The 26,623-nt window shown below is 44.5% G+C and overlaps 1 protein-coding gene across 2 annotated transcripts in view; it reads left to right on the forward strand.

The window, feature by feature from the left end:
* Window positions 1-26,623, forward strand: part of TNNI3K (TNNI3 interacting kinase) — a 340,568-nt gene that overhangs the window by 297,317 nt on the left and 16,628 nt on the right. The window contains exon 24 of one of the 2 annotated variants that reach the window (XM_078156718.1): window positions 6,592-7,654. The exons of the other annotated variant lie outside the window; for it this stretch is intronic. Within the exon in view, the coding sequence (XP_078012844.1) occupies window positions 6,592-6,598 (7 nt within the window). The 3' untranslated portion in view covers window positions 6,599-7,654. Of the gene's footprint in view, window positions 1-6,591; window positions 7,655-26,623 lie in introns of those variants that run through there. 2 annotated transcript variants of the gene reach the window in all.

The following is a 26,623-nucleotide window of genomic DNA, read 5'->3' on the forward strand; positions in this document are numbered from 1 at the left end:
TATGAGTTTCAGAAAAGTAACTTAAGAAGAAGAATATTCACACAGCACTTTAAGGTTTTACAAACATTATCTCATTTCATCCTCATGGCCACCTTGAGGATTAGGTACTATTATTGTCTGCAATTTACAGATTGAGGAAACTGAGGCTGGGAAGGTGACTTGCCCAAGGTCAGAACAGCTAGTAATTATCTGAGGCAGGTTTTGAATGCAGTCTTTCCTCATTTCAAATCCAGTGAGCTAACATAAGATTTTTTGGAGCTGGAAAATCTCACTTTTTCATTTGTACCCCTGTGCCTACCATAGTGCCTTGTACAAACAGGACATTTAATCATTTTTTCATTGATTCATATTTAGGAGTTAGGGACAGAATCCTAATACTTAAGATTCCGTTTCTTGTGCTACTTTGCTAATTTCCTCATTAAATAAAAAGAAAGAAAATAATAGGAAGAAAAGAAAAAAAACTGAAAAGGTAGGACTGTTACCTCCCCCTCCAAAAAAAAATAGAGAATAAACACTACCATTTCTTAGTTGGTGATGTCAGACGGTGTAATACAAAGAGTGATGAAGCTGGAGTTGAAGGACCCTGGTCTGCATCTTGATTCGCTGCCTCTGACCTGTATGACCTTGGGCAAGACATGGGGCCCCAACTGTAAAATGAGGGTCCACAATGACATGAGTTCTGGTATCTGTTCCAGCTCTGAATCTCTTATCCTATGATACTTAATGACTTGCAATAAAGCAAAGTTGGGGATCTTAGATGGGTGGGGAGGAAGGGAAAGGAGGGGAGGGGAAAGGTGGTGAGGAAAATAAACAAAAAGAGCCTATAGAGGGAGCCACTGAGTCCCTGCTTAGCGCTCCATGTTTACTAGGAAAATGACAACTACTTTGGAAATTAATGAATACTTTGCATTCTCCCACCCTCCTAACAGTCTGGACAGAGTTTAACACCCGCCAGTGTTAAGGATTTAACAAGTAGTTCCCTTCGACTGCCTACAATTCTCACAGCTATTGCAGGATTCCCTTGGGACTTGTGCATGCAAGGAAAGGATCTCGCACCCGTTGAGGCGCTAGTGTCTAATTGTTCACATGTCTCTACATGGGAGCTCCACAACTAGACTTCAGGCTTCTGCAGCAGAAGGATCCTCTCTCACTTCTTTCCCACAAGAAAATGAGCAGGTGAACAAAGAGGTTCTATTGCCCCCAAAGCAGAGCAGCCTTTGCCTCTGGCATGCAGAGACTTATACTTTCTTACCCTTCTTCATGATGGATTTAGGCTCCAACAGAAAATAGCTCCTGTCTCCCAAGTAGGTCTCAGCAAAATACCATTCATATGGTGGAGGAAGATATTTAAATATAGCTTCTTGGGAGAAGAGAAACTAGTTCAGAGTTTTTAGAGGTTACCACAAATCCATATGTTATAGTATTAGTCTGAATAGAATTTTCAATTCAATTCGAGAACTATTCACTCGCTTCTGAGATCTCCTTTATCACAAAATAAATTAGAATGAAGTAGAAGGTGAATTAACCAAATGAAGTGGTCTATGCCCAATTCTGCGGGGGAGAGTAGAGAAAATAGTGTTCTTGGGGTCAGAAGATAGGGCTTCCAATTCCAGCTCTGGCATTGCTTATCAGTGTGACCCTATGTAAATCACCATCCTCGCTGAGCCTCTCAGCTTCCTCTGGAGAGTGAAAGGGCCTACCCCAAAAGAAGATGGAGAGGGAAAAGCTCTGAAATCCTGACAGTGCAATTCTTCAGGCACAAAGCTCCATTTCCCATCTCCTAGCTCTGTATCTTTGCCACAATTGTGGACAATCATCCCTCATTCCTGAATGCACGTCCTTCTCCCATCCTCCTGCTGAAGGGGATGCTGGGTCCCTTCAAGTAACACCTTCTGTTGGTCCTCTCCACCCCAATCATCCCCAGGTTATCTTGTGTCTGCCTTATATATGTCATCCAAGTCACTATCTGCATATCGACGGATTATCTCTTCTCGTGGAATGTAGCCTTCTCAAGGGCAAGGGCTGTTTCTATTTTCTCTTTGTACTCCCAAGGCCTAGCACAGTGCTGATCCATATTATGCACTTAATAAATGGATAATGACTGATTCTTTCACTTGTTCCCTCTCACACTTCCTCATGTCTTCTATTGAAATGTTTTTGGAAATGAATTGAATCTGTCCTACTAAATCCCCCTCCTCCCTTCCCATTAAAGAGTGTAAGCTCTCTTCAAAGGCTTCCAGTAAAGGAAATAATGCATGCTTGCATTACCCGGCTAGCTTTATCCAATGATTGTCTTTCCTCTTCAAGGAGACCTCCAGGTCAGGGGCTGTCTTGTGGATGCTACCTACACCATGTTTCTCATATGGGTCTTTGTCTCCAATCATGTTCCCTATGCTAATTCTCACTCTCACAAGACTTTTGCAAGGGCCTCCTAGTCTGTTTCTCTGCACCCATTCTCTCTCCTCTCCAATGCATCCTGCACAAGCTACCAAACTGTTGTTCCTAACCACTCCCCTGCCTTGCTCAAAAATCTGCCATGGCTTCCTATTGCTGCTCAGAGGAAATAGAAAGCTCTCTGTTGGACATTTAGAGCCCCCCCTCATGGGGTTCTCATCTTGCTTTCCCAGCTCATGTCTCCTTCATAATTCCGATCGTTTAGCTTGCTTAGTGTGCCCCCCAACAGAGCATTCCATAGTTTGGAACAAGTGTTTTCCCATTCCTGGCACACTCTCTCTACTCATTGTTGTCCCTTAGTATTCCATCACCCTTTGAGGCTTATTTTAGGGGCTGCCTCCTCCTTTAGGCCTTTCCTGATCACCCCTGACTCACTTGGCATTCTTGTGAAGCCCAGGGTTCCCTTCTCAGAAGAATACTTTTAAACGTATCAAATAAAATACATACCATGACAAAGGAAACCAGTTGTATTGAAATACAGTTATCAAGATAGTTTTAAAAACACAAATGCATGGACCCCAGGTTAAAAACTGTGGACTTGACTGTTAGCTTCCTTCCCTTAAACAAGCTACTCTGTGTTATTTTTCATGTATTCACATTTACTTCTCTGGGTATATATTGCAGGTAGCTAGATGTCACAGCAAATATAGCACCTAGCCTGGAGTCAAGAAGACTCATCTTCTGGGGCAACTTAGGTGGTGCAATGGATAGAGCACTGGCCCTAGAGTCAGGAGGACCTGAGTTCAAATCTGGTCTCAGACACATAACACTCACTAGCTGAGTGACTCTGGGCAAGTAACTTAGCCCCAACTGTCTCACAAAATATATATATATATAACTCTGCCTGCATTTGCACATCTGTAAAATGATCTGGAGGGCTCTCTCTCTCTCTCTCTCTCTCTCTCTCTCTCTCTCTCTCTCTCTCTCTCTCATCTGTGTGCCAAGAATAGTGCCTTGCACACAGTTAACACTTCAGAAATCCTGATTGAAGGACTGTCTCTTCCAGCCCACGGCTTTGATCTCCTGATGCTATGAATAATGAGAAACTCTCTCCTTACCCTGGAGGCCCATTGCACTTTTAGACAACTCCAACTTCAGCTGTTGGCTAGGAGGAAATTCTTTTTATCTACTCTTAATCCCTCAGGCATGAGAAGAAAATAATTTCCTCTTGTTTTCTCCTCAGAGGCAGAAAAACGGATGGAAGGGTTGGAGGAAGAGGAGGGCGGGGGAGCTTTTTGACAAAACAGTCCATCCCAGTCTTCCAGACTAGCAGCTGGACAGCAACCACCTTCATTCTGTCCCCTACAGGATTATGGATACAGTCTGTACACTGAGTACCTGAGGGCATGATGATGTGTGCCCCAGTGTCTGTTTGTCTATTCTGTCTTGGCACCTGGATTGCAAAGACCTAGAGAGAACTCTTTTTTGTTTGTTTGTTTGTTTTTGTCTTACTCTTTTTTTTTAACGACGCCTATACTGTTCCCCAGCTGAGATTTAATTAGCAAATTTTTATACCTGAAACAAATGATGGGGAGGGGTGGGCCACCTGCGCTTGAGTGGTTAGGGGAGGGAGTAAGCCCCAGGACACCAATCAATCAACCAATAACTATTTGCCAGGCAGCTAGTATATACACAGGGTACTGGGACAGTGGCATGCTGTAGTGATGGGGATTCCTTAGCATAGAGAACCCCAGAGGGAGTTGGGGGAGGGGGAGGAAATTCCCTCTGGCAAGCACCTCTGTTACTACAGAATCGCCCAAGGCCCTAAGAGGTTAAGGAAATTGCCCAGGGTCACACAACCAGTAGAGGCCAGAGGCTGGGCTTAAACTCAAGTTTTGCCATGCTGAGCATACACAGTCCCTGACTTTAAGAATCTTATGTTCTATCACAAAAACAACCTGCACATATACAGATTTATTAAAATATATGCAAAACAAATACAGTAATTCTTTGTTATAAGGAATGAGTACCTGGAAGGAAGAAGAGGAGGAGGAGGGATACAGGGGTAAATCTAAGTGACATAAAAACAAAAGATATCTACAAAAAATGTATATTTAGAAAAAAAACACTCACGATTTTTGATGGGGGATAGAGTGCTACCAAACATTAGGGGGAGAACCCAGGAGAGCTTCAGGTAGAAGGTGGCTCTTGAGCTCAGTTTTGAAAGAAACAAATGGGTTCTGGGCCATGGTGGCTGTGGTAAGACTTGGGCTTCTCCCGAGGGGCCGGCCACCTGACTGAAGGAATATCAGAAAGCTTGCTTTGAGATCATGCAGGGAACTGTGGAATATCTAAGCTTCTGAAGCTGGAGTCAGTCAAGCTGAAGGGCTCTTCTCATTGGAGGGGACAGATTGTTGAACAGGAAGTGGGACCATAGCATGCCATGTACATACCCCCCCCCAAGCATAGACATGAATGGAGCTGGTATAGCCCAGTGAGGAGGAAGGGGGAAGGGAGAAAGGAGAGGAGAAAGAGGTGAATCAAGTGCACCCAGCACTCGGGAATGGTAAGAGGGCTGTTTGGAAAGCCATTGATTAGAGGAGAATAAGGAAAGAGACTGAACCTTGATTGTACTAGGAGAGGGAGTTGTTGGGTGAGGAAACCGGCTTCACCGATTTGCCTTAGAGTCCTAGAGAGTCTCCTGGGTTTGGAGGACTTGACCAGGGTCTCCTGGCCAGAGTGTGTCAGAGGAAGGACTTTGGCCCCACATCAGCCTGGCTTGGAGGTCTCTCCTCTATCCTGGTGAATCAAGGCAGCAGCTGATGGTGCAGAGATAGAGCCCAGGGCCTGGAGCCAGGTGCAAATCTGACCTAGTTGTCTGACTTTGGGCAAATCACTGCCTCAGTGTCCTTAGCTGTAATATTGTGGTTAATAGTAGTACCTGCCTCACAGGGTTGCCGTGATCATCAGAGAGGTCATATTTATAAAGTGCCTGGCACATATTGGACATTCTATATGTGTTAGTGTATCTCACTGCCTCTCATGATTAGAGAGGACACTGTTCAAAAAGGAAGCAGATACTCATGAAACCTGAGCTGTGCCTTCTCATTGTGTCAGGTTCTAAGATGCTCCTTGTCCAGCAGGCTTAGCCGAAGTGTCTGGTCTCAAACAGTTTGGTCTCAGGAGCCCTTTATACTCATGCAATACATACTTTATACTCAAAAGCACTGAGGACACCACCCAAAAAAGAGTTGTTGTTTATGTGGCTCTATGGATATTTTCTGTATTAGAAACTGAAATATCTTAGTATTATGATACAAGTTTTAACCTCCCCGACCCCCGGGAGAGTTTTGGGAGCCTCTAGGGTCCCTCGAGCACACTTTGAGGACCACCGGTCTATAGGAATGGGATGGAAAGGAATGGATACCCCAAAGCATTCAGCTCCCCAGACCACGTCTGGCCCAGGAAACAGGCATCATTCTTAGAGATCACTTAGTCTATCCTCACTGGAGACATTACATAGTAGTGCTGGACCTGAACCCCAAGCAGATCTGGGCTCCAGTCACCCCTTGGGCCTTTATATCGTGTGATGACACAAAAGTTCTTTGAGTTCTTAGCCTCAACCAGCCTCAGCTTAGTACAGAACCTGGCATGTATAGGCACTTAATAATGCTTACTGGCTGATTGATGTTTCTGTATGTATATGGTTGGGAGCACCTCTAGAGCAGAGACCGGCCTTTTCCTTTCCTGACATCCTCCGTGCTTAGCCTAGTACCTGGCATACAGGATGCCCTTACATTCTCAGTGACTGACTGACCATGACTGACCCCATATGTAATAGTCCATTCCCCCTTCCGTTACTTTGTGCTGATGGCACCCCATACTGGGAATGCATGATGTCTTCACCTCTTTTTCTAATATAGGGATTCAGCTCCAACAACCTCCAACATAAAGCGGTCCCTGATGCCCCTCCTCCCAGATGCTGGCACCTTCTCTCTCAAATTGCTTTCTGTTTATTTTCTGCATACCCGCATATGTCCATGTTGTGTCTCCAGGCAGGAGGTAAGCCCCGCAGAAGAAGGATGGCTTCCCTTCTGTCTTGTATCTCCAGCACCTAGCTACTGCCTGGCACATGAGAAGCTTAATAAAATGCTTGCTTGTTTGGTTATTATGTACCCCTTCGTGTTAAAAACACAGGACCTGAAGCCTGGAGAGTAAAGGAGCTGCCTGCAGTCACAAGCATTGTAAGACCAAGCTGAGATCCAATCCCAAGTCTTATGACACCGTATCCAGACCTTCCAGGTCTGGGCCCTTCAATGACCATTCCCTAGGAAGAGACCAACTCATGGGTCTTTCTGAAGAAGAGTGACAACTCAGGAAGGAGGAACAAAGGCCCACTAGTCATTCAGAAGATTGCTGTCCCTCCATGACGTCATACTCAGTGAGATCAAGAGCAGGCACCAGTGCATCATGTTTCTTTGTTAATTTAGTCTCTGCCTTCTTCTTCCATTATGGAAGAGTTCCTGGGCTCTGAACTTAATGAAAAGAATGCAGAGCTGGACTAGACCTTAGAAAGCCAGATCCAATGTCCCCATTTTGCAGATGAGAAAGCAGAGATGAAGGGACCAGCCAAAGTTCACACATGCAGTTGAGGATCTGAGCAGGTTCTGAAGCCAGCCTCTTCCCTCCAGTTCACTTCTTGTGCTGATCACTCTCTCTGGCCACACTGCCAAGTCTGTGCTTGAGGACAAAACACCTTTGGTAGCTTTTGGAAGACTCCTGGCTTTCTTCCCTTCCTCCTCCTCCTCCCTCCCCTTTCCCCTCCCACCCACATTCTTCTTCTCTAAAATGGCCCCATTCCTGGGGTCTGGGAGATAAAGAAAGCCATCTGTTACTGTTACAAAAAGTCTGTTAAAAAGGAGGGGAAAAGAAGATTTTGTTTGTTCCTCATTTTGAAAAGACTTTAAAATGTGAATTTCGAGTTTTGAGGAAGATTCTCCTAGTTTTCCCAACAGTATTGCCATTTCATTTTGCTTATTAAGTTGCCATTCAATGCTTCTGAAAGCAGCAGTCAAGCCTTGCCTCTGGTCTAAAAGACCTTAGAAGACTGTGACATGGAGCCCCCCTTCCCAGCCTCCCAGTCTGCTGCCCTCGCAGGGACTCAGGTGTCCATTAAATGTGGGGCCAAAAGAAGCTTGGAGCTGGGGGAGGGGAGGGTTCCCCAGGAACTTCTCTATAAATAAAAGCTTCCCAAAGCCAAGGACAATTTCCTTTTCATCTTTTTCTCTCCAGCACATAGTACAGGGGCCTGGCAAACAACAGGTTTTCCTAAAGCCATATTTATGGATTAATTGATGTGAAAGCACATAGCTATGGTACAAGAGACTGTATAAGTACAAAGGAATGGTTCAGGGAAGGAGCTAGGAGCACTCTGAGCTAGTAGGAAACATCACTTTCAGCTGTGGAGAAAGTCGCGATCTGTTTAAATTTGCAGGAGGGAGACAGAGGCCATAATCAATTAGAGGCCGAGCAAGAACCAGCTTTAGAGCTGAGAGGGCCATGGCATCTAGGTAAGCCACCCAGTCCTCTCCTTTTGCAGATGAGAAATCTGCAGGGAGTGACTTACCCAAGGTTACTCAGATACTCTAGAGAAGAAATGGGATTCAATCGAAAGTCCTCTGATCCCACCTCAGTCCTCTGCCCACTCTACCAGACTGATGGACACACACTGTCCCATGTTCCTTATCTGCTATCATTTTTCTACCCCAGTGTCCGAAGGAATGCCCGCAGACGTTAGGGAGAGCGGGCTTGGGCTGGGCAGAAAGAACGAAGCTGACACTAGCTTTTCTCACCGCACCCCCAAGAAGCAGGAAGGGCAGCGGGGAGGGAAGGACGAAGGGAAGAGGCTAAGGGGTGCAGGCGATTCCCACGAAGGATAACAGAATCCTCCCTCCCTTCATCGTTGCCACTGGTTACATCCAGCAGCCTTGGGGCTTGTGTGGTTAGAAAGCAAGGGCCGGGAGACCCCAGCTCCAGGGTTCCAGCCCCTGGTGTTTCAGGCCCTTACGGGGAGCAGGGGAGCGCACGGGCTGCGGGAGTTCTCAGCCCGAGTGCGGTCCTGTCCCCGCCTCCTCTCTCCAGCCTCGCTACACCCGCACCTGGAGAGCTGCGGGGATGCCTTGCTCTCTCGCGCCACCCAGCGGCCAGAAGAGGACAGCACAGTCAGTCCCGCGCCCGCCGCCTCCGCCGCCGCCGCTGCTGCTTCCCCCGGGCTCCTTCTGATTGCTGCCGCAAGCGCCGAGGCTTAACTGTTTCCTGTGGAATTCGGGGGGTTGGCAGGTTAAAGCAATAGAGGAAGAAAAGATGTTAGCTCTCTCCTTCGGAGCCATGCCCTGGAAAGGCTCCACTTGGTCGGCAACAGCCCCTCGGCATTAAACATACAAGAGGAGGATGTATTTATTTATTTATTTATTTAAGAGACCTCTTCAGCTTTGAAAAGGGTAATAATGATGGAACGTGGAGCATCAGTAAAAGTGACACAGGTTTTGTGGACACTGGCAAAGCAGACATTTGTTTTGCTTGACTCTGCACATATGCAGCAAGCCTCTCCCCACCCCACCCCATCTTTGGAGGAGGGAGAGAAAATATCAAATATTTAAAAAGCAAGGAGGGGACGATGGCGCTGTGTACGGAGCACTGGCGCTTTATTAAAAACCGAGGGCTCGAATTTGTGTTGGGAATAAAAGCTTTGCATGAAAAGAATGAGAGAGTGACACATTTGGGTTGGAGCCCAGGGACTTGAGAGGGAATGAGAAACATCTCTCCTGGATCTTCCATTGATAGTCTAATCGCGCCTCCTTCCCCAGGCTTCATCCAGGCTTGTTAGCATCCTCAGAAGCGCCCCTCACAATCCAAAGGCGGAGGGCTGAGGGTGTCCCCACCTTTCCAGTCCTTTGTGATGCTTATTAGCAAAATCCTGCCTCCAAAAAGGGCCTTGGAAAGATGCTTCCCAGAAAATGGGGGCAGCTTTCCAGGAAGGGAAATGCAGCGTCCTGGTGAGGGAGGGAACAGCTCTACTGCCCACTAATGAAAGGCTCCCGAGGTTATCATGCCCCCAGTGAAGAGGCAGAGGGGGCATCCTCGGGCTCCTCGGGCTGCCAACCAGGGCCAGCTCCTGTTCTGGGAGAAGTCACTCCGTAGCCGTGGGTATGTCTGTGAGGAGAAAGACCCTGCTGTGACCATGCGAGCAGGACAAAGCAAGGCTCGGCCCTCGGGGCTCCTTCTGCCCACTTGGCTTCTGATCCCTTCTAACTGAGCTATGGCTAGCCAAGTACTTTCATGGGTCGTGTGACATCCCTGAGCCTTAGTGTCTTCATGTGTAAAATGAGGGGCATTGGCCTCTACGGCCCGAGCTCCTTGCCAGCATCAGTCACTTTACCCGGTGAGCCTCAGTTTCCTCATCTGTACAGTAAGAAAGCCTTTGAGGTCCCCCCCCTCGGGCTGCCAGCCCTGGCTGTGCCCGAGCTGGGATCCCCTGAAGCTCCGACTCCTTGTTTGCATTGCCAGGGCCTCCGGCTTGCCTGGCAACAGTTGCCAGGTTTCAGAGATAGGCGGGGAGGGGGAAAGCATCCCTGTAATGATTCAGATGCAGGAGGGATGAGATCGGATTGGCGAAGCCTCTGACCCAGAGGCACAGCCCAGGTTAGCAGCCTGAATCCCCTGATGGATTCCTCCCTCCCTCTCCCTCCTGGCCCCTTCACAGCATACACACACGTTTGATGTGATCAGCCTCCCTTCTCCCTCCCAGAGGAAAAGCGGCCAGCAAACATAGTCAGTGATCATTCTGGTTCTAATTGCCTGGCAGACTGTCTAACCTGCCTTTGGAAAGTGGCAGTTTGTAGCTACCACAGAGCCAGACAAGGAACTTCGGGGGTCCAGAGGCAAATGACTGTCCTATTAATGACCATCTGATGGATGCCGCTTGTCAAGGGTATCACAGGCCACTGAGGAGATGAGGCAGCCAGTGACAGAATCATGGACCCCAGATCAGGAAAATCATAGACTCCTGTCTTACAGTTACTGGCTAGGTGACCTGTCCTAGCTATGGCTCTCCATAAGGGAAAAGAATCTGACAGTAAAAACTATTCTGAAATGAAATAGCTCACCTTGGGAGGTAGTGAGTTCCCAGTCCCTGGCTGGATGACCAGTTGCGAGATATGTTATGGGGAAGATTCCTGTCCAAGTATAGGTTACACTAGAGAGTCTCTGAGGTCACTTCTGACCCTGAAATACTGCCACTATGTGAGCTGACTTCCCCTTTCTGGGCCTCAGTTTCTTTGTCTGTTAAATGAAAGGATTGAGCTAGGTAAGATCCGTTTCAATCTGTTCTATGATAATAATAATAACAATGAGTTGAAGTCTGGATCTGTGGTTTCCTGGTAGAGGGGACTCCCAGAGGAGGACACTCCCTTTACCAATGTAGATCACCCCTTTCCTGAAACTTACAGTCTTTGAGGGTTGCCTAGGCTACCGGGAAATTAAGTGACTTGTTCAGGGTCACACAGCCAGGCCACATCAGAGGTAGATCTTAGTCTTTGTAGCCAGTTCCATATTCACAATGCCATGTTGTCTCTCGGTATACATATCTAAGTAGTGATAAAAATTAGACAAAATAAACATGGCTCCTGGCTCCAAGGTCTGCTCTCCACCCACAGGCTTGTCCATCCTGCTTGTCTGGTAGTGGTGGTGGTGGTGGTGGTGATGGTGATGGTGATGAAAGGAAGAGGGGGGAGTTGTTGGTAGAGGGGCAAGAAGAGGAGGTGGAGGAAGAGGAGGGGGAGGTAAAAAGAAGAGGGGGAGGAAGGGGTGGAGAGAAGAGGAAAGGAGGTGGGGTGGGTGAAGTGGAAGAGGAGGTCATGGAGGAGTAAGAGGAGGGTAAGGAGGAGAAGGAAGAGAAGGAGGAAGAAGAGGAGGACAAAAGGGAGAATGGTAGTGGTGGTGATAAATAGACCATCTAGTCCAATTCCCTCATTTTACAGATGGGTAAACTGAGGTCCAGGAAGATTGTGACCACAAGGAATGAAAGTATTATCTCAGAGTCATTTATTCCAACTCTTATCTGAAAGAGAATCCCTTCCACACCACATCCAACTTTAATATGGTTCACCCTCCTTTGGTACTAAGAGCTGAAGGTGGCAGTGGGAAGAGGGAGGCTCATGTCTATCTGTGCTTCCTCTTTTGGCTCTGACTCTGTGCTGGTGAATATCACACAATTATTTTAAACCCTTCAAAAGACTCGTTCCTTGTGCTGGTCACGATTGCACAGCTGCTACAACGGTTGGCAGAATGGTGCGAAGCCTGAGGTTGGAGATGCGCAGTTTCATTAATAAAAGTAAAGTCAGTACCCCCCTTTTTAAAGGAGCTAAAAGCCAATTAAGGCAGCCTTCCAAGAGACAAGTGTAGTCGGCAAGGATCTGATGATAATAACAATAACTGATAATCACGAGGAGGAAGATGATAATGGTGATGGCAACAGCCACAAGAAGAGTGCCGCTCTGCCACTACTTAGCAATGTTACCTTGGGTTGGTCTGCTGCTTCCCAACCATTTTAAGTCTGAGGCCTTCTTTTCAAAGTCCAAGCATTTCATGGATCCCTATGTTACGGTAGTTGTACAATTAATGTCCATTGATCATAGGGGAAAAAATGACAAAAAAGCTGCTATGAATTCAGTAACATTTTAAAAAGAATTTGGATTTTATTCATCCCAACTGTACTTTTGGGAAAAAAAGTGGCCTACGTGTGTGAGATGTCTCATTTACTCAGATCAAAGAAAATGTTTGCTAAATAAGGGGGGATGGTAATGCTTAGTGCACCTGCGTGTTCCAGTAAACCTTTCCCAAAGCTCGACACACGCCTCCAGGGACCCACAGCCCACAAATTGGGAACTACATCAACTCCCTAGGATTCATTTTTCCTGACTGACAGATGCAAGGGTTGGGTTGAATAATTTCTAATGTCCCTTTCAGCTCCCATTCCTTCCTCTCACCTTGTGGTCCTCCATCTAAACCCCTAAGCCATATTACGGGATTGTCCCTGGATTGCCCCCTCCAGGCTCACAATACTATGGTGTCCCATCTCCCTGGCCCTAGATTCTAACATTCAGATAAAATTTCCTTGATTCCTTCCTTCCTTCCTTCTTCCTTCCTTCCTTCCTTCCTTCCTTCCTTCCTTCCTTCCTTCCTTCCTTCCCTCCTTCCCTCCTTCCCTCCTTCCCTCCTTCCCTCCTTCCCTCCTTCCCTCCTTCCCTCCTTCCCTCCTTCCTTCCTTCCTTCCTTCCTTCCTTCCTTCCTTCCTTCCTTCCTTCCTTCCTTCCTTCCTTCCTTCCTTCCTTCCTTCCTTCCTTCCTTCCACAACTGTTGATTAACTACCTACCCAGGTTAAACACCCGGCCTAGTGCTAGGCACTGGGGATGGAGAGATAAAAACAAGCAGTCTCCATCCACTAAGTCCTACCTTGATACCTCATCATGGCTCAAGGTGACCTTGGTTTCATAAAGCACAGTGGCATCTCTTTCAGGCCCTACCAGGCTGGGATGAACTCAAGCACGAGGCTGGAGAAATATCAGCCCTAGTTCATTGCCCAGGCTGGCCAGGGCCATGAATGTTTGAACCACAACATTTCTTGAAGACCTTCTGCTAAGTCACAGGAGTTGAGCTCTGTCTTACCGGGACTAATGGTCCCACTCATGAGATTTCAAACTTTGGAAGTACTGGGATATAAAGGCCCTTCCAGCCACCATCTGGTGACAGGTGGCTTGGCCTCCATACTGTTCACTGGAGAAATCTGGAAGTCAGTATCTGAAAAAGCCAGCCACAGAATGCAAGCGGAGAGCATCCATTAAAGGAGGAGTCAGGAAGAACCTGAACACGAGAGGAAAGTGCAAGTTTTGAGTGTTTTTAAGGCAGTATGCTAAGCTGTAACTAACCATGGTCAACCAGACCTTTGGCCTAGGGTGCTAACAATGGAAAGAGAGAATGTTTTTGATTCAGAACGAGGCTAGCAAAGCAGATTCAGACACTGGCTCTATGACCATCTTTGTCTGCAGCTGAAGAAGAATGAAGGCAGTTGTGGAAAGTGAGTCACAGAATTTGAGTCAAAGTTTTGGAGCGACTATCACTATACATATGGAAGCCCTCTAATATGAAGGCACGGGTTGAGGTGGAGAGAAAGACTAAATCAGTCACTGACCTCATTACGGAAGAACGGAGAACTTCCTCAGAGAAGGATTGGTACTTGCCACAGGATGGAGATTGGGTGATGGTCTGGTTGGTCTGAACCTCGTAAGAGGTTGTCGACTGAACGTGGCAGAGGGAAGGTCTGGAGGAGAAAGGGGGTTCTTCCTCCCCCACCACAACCAAGGATTCCAGGGGGCATGAGAGAAAATATTGCCAGTAATGGAGTGACAAGGGATGCGGTGAAGTTGGAAGGGAGTCATGTTTCAGTGAGAGCCAGAAAAAACGAAAAGTAAGAAAGAGGTTTCAGCTTAAAGAAAAATCATTAACTATACAAGAAACATTCCAGAATGGGGATCTTCTCAGAAAATGTTGATGATGAAGTCATTTTTTCTGCTATGATATTAAGTCAAGAAGCATTTATTAATACCAACTGTATCCAAGGCACAAAGTCAAAGTGCAAACAAAATGTACAAACTAGATAGGTACAGGACATATGTGAAATATGAGATACTCAATATAAAATCCTGCATCATTCCAGAGAATTCTGCTCCACAGAGGGCCCAAGAACATTTGGAAGCATTTTTTCATACCCATGGCTCAGAGCCTTCCATTTCCCCAGTACGTTCTGGTATATGGAGACCAGCTCTTTACATGATTATAAAGGAAATATCAATCACCAATAAAGAAAATAAAAAAGTAATATAACAATGATCAACTATTGGTCCCAAAGATATATTTCAATTCCTAGAGTAACTTGCTGCCCTCAGTTGGAGGAAATATCCATCCTGATGAACTCACAGATGTATCTGAGGGTCAATCTGTCTCAAGTGAAACATATGTAGATCTGTCCTATGACTCAGTCAGTTTTAGAAAGTCTTTCCATTTATACAGTAGAAAGCACAGAGTCCAAGGAGGGGGGCAATGTGCCGTCACCTTCACCTGTTCCTCAATGGTATTTCCTCCTGGCTCTGCCACCTAGCATCCATCTGACTTCAGGTGCGCTACTTTCCTCCTCCGGAGATCAGTTTCCTCATTCGCTTCTAAATGCTTTTGAGCATTTCTTTCTAGTTCCTGCTTCTAACATTTTCCAGCCACGTACCCTTTGGGGTATCACTTAACCAAAGTCTGACAAATGGGAACAGTAACTCCTTTAAAATGTCATTGCTAACTTGAAAAGCAAATGAAGAGCCGTTAGCTGAATGAGGAATGGGAGACGTCCTGGAGTACAATTGTAAATGGTCGTTTTGGGTAAATGAGAGTTTTCCTCTAAGGAAGGAAGGTTTTTGTTTGGCTGTGTGTGTGTGTGTGTGTGTGTGTGTGTGTGAAATGGTCAGACCATCACACCCCATCGGAGGATTGGGCTCCTCAGATAGTTGGGCAAATACTTGAGAGACACGGAAAAAACAAAAGCCCCTGGGCAAGGGCCTTTGCTCCCTGTCTGGTTGGCAGGAGCATTCAGAGTTCTGTTAAATGGAAATTGCTTACTCCTGTCTAGAAAAAGCAGCATGCAGATTGAATCGAGGCTGGCCCACTAGCATTTGCTGCCTTGATGTGTTAATAAACTCCTTTTATCTTATTTCCTGAGTTTGCCTTAGCTGATATTTTTTTTTCACCACAGCCTGTCTGCGTTTGGAAAGGGTCCTCACTAGGCTGGCTTGAGGGACCTTTTCAGCAACTGCTATTTTCAAAGAGCATTAACTGAGCCCTAACGTGGCCACACTCTGAAGCAGAGGCAGTACTCAGCAAGGAGCTGGATCCATATTTACATAGCACCAGGTGGACACTGCAGTGACCTTACTGGAAGAAAGTGGACCAGAGTTATGAAGGATGACCTAAGGCCATGAGAGATGACATGTCCTCAACTCTAGCCCTCCAATTCTTGGGTAGAGGAAGCTGAGGCCTAGAGAAGCTAACCAGCTTTTCCAGAGGTATGCACTTAATGGGATCTGAGCCCTGACTGCCCAGGGCTGCATCCGTTACACTAGCCCAGCTCACACAAAGTACTAACAAAGCTTATGACTGAGGGCAGGTTCCACTTGTCCTGAAGTTTACTCTCAGACTCTGTCATGCTGTAAATAGGCTGAGCACTGAAAGTTTTGCATCCCTTTTTGCTACCTTGGTAGTAGTATCTCTATTCTATGAGAAAAATAAAATGCTTCCTTAATGAAACTTGGTGATGCTTTTGGACAATTGATGAAGCACTTGAGAAAGACCAAGGCATTAGAATCAGCTGAGCATCTTGAGTGATTAAGAGATGTGCTTGCTAACTAACTGAGGGTCAAGGGAGCATTGGCCAGGGGACAAAGATCTATCAAGGAGATAAAAATGAGGTTAGCTGGATGGAAGTGCCTGTCACGTTGCAAGTTCATTGACCAGGAGATTGAAGCCATTTCAATCTCAACCATCTTAGCCATTTCTTCCCAGAAGAGCTGTTAAGTAGTCCTAATTCCCTTCCCCAAATCACCCACATCTGCAATAGATTAATATTTTGCCTTCACCCTGGAAGTAGGACTTTTCTTTTTTTCATCAAACTTTAAAAAGTTCCTATTTTCTCAAAGGCAGCTGGCAGTACAATGCAGGAGTGCTAAGTGTTTAACATCCTGTCACTTATATAACTGATTAAGTCATCCTTTTTGGTTTCAGAGCTTCATGTTTAGGGGTTGAAAAGCTAGATTGATGAGTGTTCTCAGAAAGAAATATTTTTTGAGGAGTAAGTGAATCTGATGGCACATTACTTCACAGTTTAGTGAAATTCAGCAAATCTAATTCTATTATCCTGTCAAAGTTTCACAAAAAAGAGACCTGAAAGCATATTTTAAACAAACCTTTAAAGATTCCAGCAGCCGCACATGCATCTGCAAAATGCAAAAACATCTGGTGCCGACAGAAATTTGTTTTTCCATAGATTAGGAGAGTAAATGATATTGCCAATGATTAATTAAGTTTAAGTAAAATTCTCCTTCAGTAATGTAGTGCCTCTTTTTCCTTTTGAAGGAGTGCCAGGGCAGTGGAACTCTAGCAAATGACATTTTCATTTCAAAAGCTTTTCAAAATGTGGGCAGACTCCCTCAATGAAGCCACTTCCTTTCTGAAGCCCAGGACTTGAATACAGATTGTATAAAGCATTTAAAGCCAAAATATCCTCATTTTATGTCACAATCAAGTGCCATATATGATTTGATAAACACACTTTTTTTTCCTGAAACAGCAAGAGTAGTTTTAAGGTATGCCGGGAAATTCATTTGCAGTCTACAGAATTTAAACAAGCTGTCCAAAGTGAAGTAAAAAGAGGCTGCTGATTCTTTGGATTTGGGGAATGGTTTCAAAATGCATATAGTGAAGATGCCCCCCTTGGTCTGGATTGGGAAACTCCTGGTGTAGAAACTCATTCAAGCAATGCAGACTGTGAACTGTACATCAATGGTGAGAACATTGAGCAGTTGTGACTCGTCCAAGGTCACACAGACAGTATATGTGTCCAAAGCAGGATTTGAGACTGCCTCTTTTGGGCTCTGAGGATCGATCTCTATTCATATGCTACGCATGCCCATAGCTCCTCCACAAATGCTCACTGAATTTAGTTAAGTTTTTGGAAAGAGGATCTTTTGGGAGGAGATCCACAGGATCGATAGGCACAGATGGCCCTTCTATTCATGATGCCTCATTGCTCAGTTTGCATCTGAGCACGTGTGTGTGTGTTCCCAACAGAAAACTTCACTTGCTTCATTTTAATAGAAGTTACTATTTTCACCTCTCCAGGTATCAAATCCCTTTCATTTGACAATCATCTGCTGAAAAAGGAGTTTTACTTGAGATTCACCCTGTAAGCAGCAAGAATGTCACCACTAAGTTTAAGCATGGACTCTATAGATTTAAGCTTCTGTGCCCTATGAGGTAATATGACATGATAACCAATCAATCCACAAGTATTTATTAACGTCTCACTATGTGCCAGGCAGTATGGTAGGTGCTGGAATAGAAAGATGGAGTGCCTTCAGGGACATTATGTTCTATCAGACCAAGAGCCCTGACAAGGGCAAACACTTTGTGCTGGAGCCAATTAGCCTGGCTTGGTGAATTTCTCCATCTATGCTCGACTGCTTAGGGGCCATGGTGGGGACACAGATGGCTAGTGGCATTTTGGGTGGCAAAAAGGGTAACGTATTCTGGTGTGCTAGAAAGAAAATCTTTGAAGTCACCAAACTTGGAGCCCAAGGGAAGTAGGGATGCAGGTGAAACCAGGAAGGAAATCCCTCATTAGATTTGGTCCAGATACTGAAAGACATGCGGCTAACATGGAAATGCAGTAGGAATGGGGAGTAGGAAAGGGGAGATAGAAGTAGATTGTGATGAAGCAAAAGCATATTAGAGCTTGCAGGCTGGAGCAGTAATTAAGTCATTTCCTTCCAAAAACAAGACACTGAAGGTTAGAGAATGGGAATTCATCAAAGTTCTATGAGATATTCAATGAAGGGTCAACTTAATTTGAAAAACATTTGTTAAGTGTTTGCTACATATAATTTATTGCATTGGAAACAAGAAATACAGAAATGAAAAACAACATAGTCTCTCCCTTGAAACTTTTACTATCAAATAATCTCTACACTAATAATAACAATACTGACTGACATTTATATAGCACTTTAAGATTTATGAAGCTCTTTATATATAGTATCTCTCCATACCTTACAATCAGTTTGTGAGGTAGGTAGTGTAGATTGTGTATAAATCAATACATAAGCATTTATTAAATACCTACTAAGGGCTAGACACTGTGTTAAGTACTGGAGATACAAAAAGAGGCAGGAAACAGTATTTGCCTTCAAGGAACTCACAATCTAATGACCTTTTACAAATGAGGAAATTGAGGCACCGAGTGATTGACTACCACATGGTCACACTGGTAAGGAAGAGGGGAGGGTTTAGGGTGAAAGGAATGAGTTCTGTTTGTCTCATGTTGAGTTTGAGACACCTACAAGCCCATCTGACTTGAGGTGTCCAAAAGGCAGGTGGTGAGCTCAGGACAATGGCTAGAGTGCATCTGTAGATGGAGGAATCGTGTGTATAGAAATGGTTATTGAACCCATGGCAACGGATGAGATCACCAAGCAAGGTAGTCTACAGGAAAAAGAGAAGAGGGCCCAGGACAGAAACTGGGGAGACACACCTGCTTAGAGGCGCAGCCTGGACTGGGGAAGAGTAGATGGATGAGCAGGACATGGGTTCGAATCCAAGCCCACCACATGATATGTGCGTGAGCTTTGGCAAGTTCCTTCACCTCTGTGGGCCTCAGTTTCCTCATCTATAGAATGGGAGTCTTGGAGCAGATGATCACTAAGGTCTCCTTCAGCTTCATCTTAACCTTACAGTAATTCTCGGTCCAGTTACTCTGGCCCATTTTTCTTGGCTAATTACACATTAGTTGCTTTCAGTCACATCCAGCCCAGTGCCTTTTGACTTAGCGCACTCTACTTTCTGACCAAACTGGCCTACGTGAACTTCCACTTGCATGCCGTGCCATCTCCCACCGCCACACCTTTCAGCAGGCTCTCCCTGATGCTTGGAGCGCTCTTCCCCCTCCGTCCCTTCATGGACCATCCTAAGGGTTATTTCCTAGGAAGCCTTTTCCCATTCCCCATTTGCTCAGTACCTGTCCGAGTACTTCCAACTTATTTCTCTTTATTTCGCATTTATTTATCTCTATATACAGTCTCCATTTTGAGACCTTGGCTTCTTGAGGTTCGAGAATGTTTGTTTTTTTATCTTTGTATCTACAGCACCTAACACAGAGCAGGCACTTACATGATTGTTCAGGAGGGGGATCTTAAAGGTCGCAATAAGGGAGAGGCAGCCCAGCATAAGAAGCCCTAAGTTCAAATCCTGCCTTGGATACTTCCTAGCTAGTCATTTAGCAAGTAAGGCAAGTTAGCCCTTCCTGCCTCAGTCTCCTCAGGCATAGTATGAGAGGGGCTGACTTGGTGGCTACGGAAGTCTCTCCCAGTTTTAGATCTGTGACCTGACCTCTTCATTCTGCATACAAGGAAACACAAATAGACTGAAGATCAGTGACTTCCCTGAGGCCACACGCCTGATCACGAGCAAGGCCAGGATTAGCACCCTCTTCCTCTCATTCATGGCCAACATTTTTCCACTGTTACAGTTTTGTTGTTGCTTTTGCTGTTGCAATTCTAAGCCAAAAGCCTCAATTCAGGATGTGAAAAAACCCAGATGAGATCCATGAGGCATAGCAAATGCCTGTTGGGGATCACTCTGCAAAGACAAATGATGGGAAGGGGCCAGGAGCCCCCTACCCTTCCCCCTTTTCCATGAGAGCTCTAGGCTAAAGCTTGGGGGCCAGCGTGACCTTTATATGTCCAAGGTTCATCATGGGTGGAACACATCAGGCAAAGGACCCAGGGCCATGATGGACAGAGGCCAATTTCAGACAGCAGGAGACTAGCTCTGGAGACCAGGACTTGAAGACCTTCTTTGCTTGAAGGGAGAGGAGTTCACAGCAGCCAGCATTTTCTAAGAGCTGAATCCTGCAGAAGCATCTGTGCTGAGTGCAGATAAATAAAAGAAGTGTGTTCCTATGGGAACCTTTGGCAGCTCAGATTACCAAGGCCCCTGGGACACTTCTTTTTCATCGTGTTAGCTCAAGCTGAATGCTGGACCAAGAGCATCACTGGCAGAGTGGGGTGGGAGTCCAGGAAAGAAGAAATGTCGGAGGAAGCGACTCATGAGTAATTCTCCAGACACTTCACAGATGATTTGCCCCCAGAGAACGGAATCCATTGTTAAGATCGCAGAAAGAAGAAAGGTTGTGTCTATTTTTTAAAAACCACCCACAGTCATGGTCATTTGATTAACCCCTGAAATGTGTTTTATAAGTTGCTTTCATTTAAAAAGCCCTAAAGTAATACCAGAGTAATACTAGTCATTTTATTAGAATATTCTGTAGTACTTTCTTTCCAAGAGTATATCAATTCCTGGTATGGAAACCTCCCTCACCCATACAGATCACCAATTAGTCTATCCTTTAGACGTGTCCAGACCAAGGCAACTTATAAAAGGAAACATTTGAACCCAGGTCTTCTGGATTCAAAAATCAATTGACCATGCATGAAACGTCTCTGATTCTCATTAGAATAGAATGGTATAAAATGATATCAAAATGTCCACTTGACATTTTGCTGAGACTCCTAATCTGTTGTGTTTATCTCCATGGAAGGATTGTCTTGTATTGGGAATTCAGGATTGAAAGGGATAGTGATGATCGTGATGACAACTAACATTTGAGTAGCAATTTGAGATTTATATAGGTATGTACATATACATACACACATACACACGTACATATCCATGCATTGCATGTGTGTATATACGTACACATGCACACATATGTGTTGGTGGTGGTTGTCCCTTGTTCTCAAAGAGGACTGAAATGACATCACTATGTTGAAGTCAAAGTACCTTGTGTCTGACTGTGGCTGATCAGACCAATATGAGCTCAAAAAGCTCTACCACAGGTCAGGTGCAAAGAGGCCATGTGGACATTTTGAAGTGGACATGCCTCTAAATTTGTACATTCCTCGGCCCTTTCTGAAGTCACACTGGCTCTCAGGTAGATGATCGTCTTCCAAGTGAAGAACCTTATTAAGGAGGACTCTGGCAAGAATCTTTCTAGCAATGACTAAGAGAGAGATGCCCCTGTGATTGTCACAGGATAATCCATTTTCCTTTACCTTTACAGAGGTGGACAATGGAGGTGTCCTTGAACTCCTGGGGGATAGCCTCCTCCTCTCATATAACCCAGAACATTTCAGTCAGTTTTTGTATGAGCAGTGGACCTCTTGTCTTGTACATCTCAGCTGGAATAGAATTAGTACCAGGCACTTTGCCGCATGAGAAGAGCCTAGTGGCATTCAAAACCACTTCTTCAGTTGGAAGTTCAGCCACAGAGGGAGTGACTTCAACCTGAGGCATACAGCGAATGGCTTCAGCACTGATTGATGATGGTCTATTGATGATACTATGGAAGTGTTCAGCCCATCTCCCCAGGATCATGTCCTTATCACTAATCAATGGGACTCTGTCAGCACTGAGTGGTGGAGATGCACCATAGGCCTTTGGCCCATAAATAGCCTTCAGGGCATCATAAAAGCACTTGGGATTGTTACTATCAGCATAAAACTGAATTCCATCTGCCTTCTTACTGAGCCAAGGAGCCTGCCTCTCTCTCGGTTTGCTCTAAGTGTTACTTGTGATGGAGTTAAATGCTGCCTTCTTAGAGATGGATGAACTATCCTCCCGGTAAACTTTGTGGGGTTCTCGTTTTTCGGTTAGCAGCTTCTGAATTTCCCCATCATTTTCATCAAACCAATCTTGATATTTGTGAGTGTTCTGGATCACATGAGTAAATGCAGTGCTCTCTGTGTGTGTGTGTGTGTGTGTGTGTGCATGCGTGCACATAAATGTAGTGCTGTGTGTATAGACACATATAAGAGTATGGTCCTCACAACAACCTGGGGATATAGAGAGTGCTAGTATTATCCCCATAATAGAAAAGGAAGCTGGAGCAGATGGAGGTTAAGTGACTTATGAAGCGTCACACCACTAGTATGTGTCTCAGGAAGGATTTGAACTCAAGGCTTCCTAACTCCAAGTCCAGGGCCCTAATCACAGTGGCACACCCTTGCTGCCATGAATACACACAAATACTCAATTGCATCTGGGATTTCATCTGTCTGGTTGTGTCTTGCAACAATGTAGCTCACAGCCCATCCATATGGGTTGTCCATCCCATGCTACTGTTGCCCATGTTCTCCCAGAAATTTAGGTTCAACATTAAACCCAACTTGGCTGGTCTACAATGTCAACAAATCACTTCTAATTCAGTCCTCTGGAGATTGGTCTCATCCCTTTTCTTTGCATTAGGCTTTCAAATACATGGAGACAATGTACCTTTTAGTACTTCCAGGGGAGAAACCACCTTAAGTGATCAGTTCTCTAACCTTCTTTTTTTAACCTACGATTTCATTAGAAGGATGTTCCAGTGAGGAAACTCCAACATAAATGGGGGAGAGGGGTTCTGCAATGGTTAAATGACATAGCCAAGATCAAACAGCCAGTATGTGTCAGAGGTGGGGCCTGACCGTGTCTACCTGACTTCCAGGCCACATTCTCTGGTCACTAAAGCACACGGCTTTGCAATACTACCTTCAAATAGTATAACCTGAAGAGGCCCTGAAGTGATCTGTTCTGCAGCCTTTCCTTCCACGCCTTTGTTTACACGAGAGAAAATGGAAACGCAGCAATTCTCTCTGTGCTTTCTTTATACCACATGCAGACTGGCTTACTCAACAAGTATAATTTTCTTCCAACATCTGAAATTTGCAAACCATTTTCATCACAACAATACTGTGGGTCAAGTGCTATCATTACCCCCCACCCATTTTACAGACGAAGAAACTGAGATTCAAAAGATGCGCAATAACTTGCACAGATTCATTTAACTGTTAAGGACCCAAAAGGCAATTCAAACCTTGGCTTTTCTTGTCTCCAAGTACAGTACAAATATCATCATGGCCCACGGTAATACTGATGGCTTACCTATGTTTATAAAGAAGGCATGGTAATTCTGCTACTAATTTGAAGCATTGTATCACTCCAGAATGCAAATAAGTTTTTTAGAGCTTTTAATCTGCATGAAGCAGGAACAGGATGGGATCAATATTTCAGTCAAGAGAGATGGTGAAGGATGCAAAGGCCGCATCTTAGAATTATGTCAACATCTTGGAATTCAGAGTTCAACTGCAGAGCAAAAACGGCAGGCTGTGGTGGCACATATAGTAGTGGAAGTCCCAAAGGGCCAGTGTTCTTTCATTTAAAACACAAAGGTTGCTTGTAATTTTGTAACCCCCAAGGAATATTTCAAATGGTTCACAAAGATCAACACAGTCCATGTTTTAAGACTTTGGGTGTTTTACAGTCTTCCCATTTGGACCAGCTTGTCATAAGAACACAAAACTGGGCAACTTCTTGGCGGTCTGTGAGTTCATATACATGAGCACAGAGAACTCATGTCAACATGAATTAGACAGTGAAGTGGTACCTTAGAGGACAGCTGGGGCAACATTTTTGTTTTACATGTGAGAAAGCTGAAAGCTGGAGACATAAGTGACTCACCCACAGTTATTCAGGGAATGAATGGCAGAGTCAGCACTAGAAACCAGCCTTCTTCTTAGCCCTGGCTTCTTATCTTGGCCCCATTCTGCCGCATCCCCCAGCTATCAGCTATTAGTTCTCTCTTCCTTTTGAAAGGCCTTTATATTACTTGGTATATATGCATATGTATGTGTGTGTATATATTATGTATATGTATATACATAATATATACACACACATACATATACATACACTCATACGTTTTATGTTTTTATCATGCATATTTATGTTATATATAAACATGTTATATTTTTATATTTTACTTATATCACTCAAAACAAACATTTCCTAAGCATGTGTAATGCATCAGACATTATGGTAGATCTTGAAGATGCTAATTAGATGCATGCATGTAAATGTTATATCCAATTTATCCTCTCTATATCTTGTTTGTACAGAGCTGTTTGACTGTCTTTGTATCCAATCCAGATTAATAAGCATTTATTAGGCTCCTACTATGCTTGGTGGTGGAAATATGAAGAAAAAAGCAAAAAAAAAATATTAGTCCCTGAGTTCAGAGGAACTTACATTCTACTGGGAGATGATATATGTAAACAGACAGCCCCTAACATCTAGCACCTAAGCAGTCCTGATGAAATGTTTGCTCAATTGAATCAGCCTTTGACTCCTCTATAATCTCATGGAAAAAAGAGTAAGACGCTGGCCTAGAAACTCAAGGTTGCAGTAAAAGTGGTGCAGTGACACATACATGTAACACCAACCCTCACACCACTGTTCTCAGTCAAAGTTAAGGTTCATTCTCTCATTCTTTAACCATTACCTCACACTGTTTGGCTCATGGTGCATTTCTTTTCAGCAACCTCTTAAAAACTGAACCTAAAGAAAGCACTCCACTAAATCCATGTTTCTCTAAACCAAATAACCCCAGAGGCTGCACACACCATGGATTTATTGACATGGGAAAGAAAGCAATTATGCCATTCCATTTTCACGTTCAGAAGAATTTCTTGTAGTGTTTATACAAATGAGGAAAGCAATATTTGAGATTATTTTGTCCCATCGCCTATCTCCATTCCTCTTTAGAGGAACCTTGACTCTCACCCCCACACAGCTCTTTTGTCTTGCCTTTCCCCACTAGAATGTAAGCTTCCCGAGGTCAGGGACCGCTTTGCCTTTTGTTGGCATTTGTATCACCAGGACTTAACACAATTCTCAGCACACAACAATCGCTTAAGAAACGTGTGTTGCTTTGCCTTGTTGATCTATTGATTGATGACATAGGTGATTGCTGTTTCTCCCCTAGTAGCACAAGCTGGCTCTCACTCCTGGGCTCCTGAATTCAGGGATTCCTATAAAAGTCAGCTCACTCCCACTTCCTAAATAAAACCTTTATTGATCCCCTCAGTTGCTAGTCTCCCCCCTCCCCAAGAAATTCACTTGAAATTACTTTTGAAATTAATTTTTATTTGACAGATTTATTTAATCCCTCCCATGACCCCCTACTGAAAAAAAAAAAAGAAAAACGAAATCCTGGTCAAACATAGACATACTCAACCATAATTCACTTTGTATCTATAATTTTATTTCTGTATTAATATGCACTTTGCCACTGCCTAACCTGAATTGCAAGCTTTGGGGGGACCAGAGCATTTGTTGTTTTCAACTTTATGTGCCCAACACCTCACAGAATACTCAGCACACAGTAGGCACTTTAAAAAATTCTTGAAAGCCAACTTTCATTACTCTCCCGGCTCTGCTTCTGACGTTCTGGATTTTCTACCATGTCTCTCCTTCTATCTCATTCTGGAGCTTTTCTCAGTGCCTGGGCCCTTCTCAGCCTGGAATACACATCCTCTCCCCCAGCCTTCTAACCTTGGGACATCCTTCTGCCATAACAGTTCCCTTCTCCGATTGGTGACTTCCTGTAGACTCTGCTTCCACCATTCTCGTCTTCCTTATCGTGCCCCTGTGGGTACCCCTTCCTTCTCCCTCCTCTCCAGCTGTTCACTTCCTTTTTGTGTATGTCTTCTCCCATTAGAATATATGTTTTTGAGAGCAGATGCTGTCTTTCTTTACTTTTTTTATAATCTCTAGCACTTAGCACAGTTTCTGGCACATAATGTTTATTTAATAAATACTTGGTGCCCCCTTTACCTTGTTGGTTGATCAGTTGATTAATTATCTATGCACATATTGCTTTGTCCCAATAGATTATACATTCTTTGAGGGCAGGGACTGTTTTATGTATATCTCTGTATCCCCAGGGCTTAGACAGTACCTAGAACATAACAAACACATACCAAATGATTGTCAAATGATTTCATGAATGAACAAATGATGCAGCGAGATAGTCTGAGTAGATGCTGCTACCATTCAGAAACAAGTGGTTGAGAACCTAGACTAGGATGAGCTATGCAAAAAGTAAGAAAAGAAGAAAGATAAGAGATTGCCTTGGAGAAATCATTAAGATTTCCTTGGTAACTGGCTAGATTGAGCTGTGTGTAAAGGAAGGCAAGCAAAATTAGTCACAAACCATGCATCAACGGTAAATCTAGAATCAAGGAAATTTAAAATGAAGCTACACACAGTCATGAGGAAGTTTGAAGGGAGTTCACTTAGTGAAAGGGAACAAATTTAGGATTTTGTGATATTCCTCCACAGTCATACCACTCATCATGGTAGATGGCCCCTCTAGATGTTATATCTTTCTTCTTCTGGGTTATGTTTGACCTGCTCTAAATGTTTGTATCACATATTTATCTATGTATATACATGCTGTTTTCCACATTAGAATGTAAGCTCCTTG

This window comes from Phascolarctos cinereus, unplaced genomic scaffold, assembly GCF_003287225.1.
Source record: "Phascolarctos cinereus isolate Bilbo 61053 unplaced genomic scaffold, phaCin_HiC Scaffold_5;HRSCAF=322, whole genome shotgun sequence".
NCBI lineage: Eukaryota > Metazoa > Chordata > Mammalia > Diprotodontia > Phascolarctidae > Phascolarctos > Phascolarctos cinereus.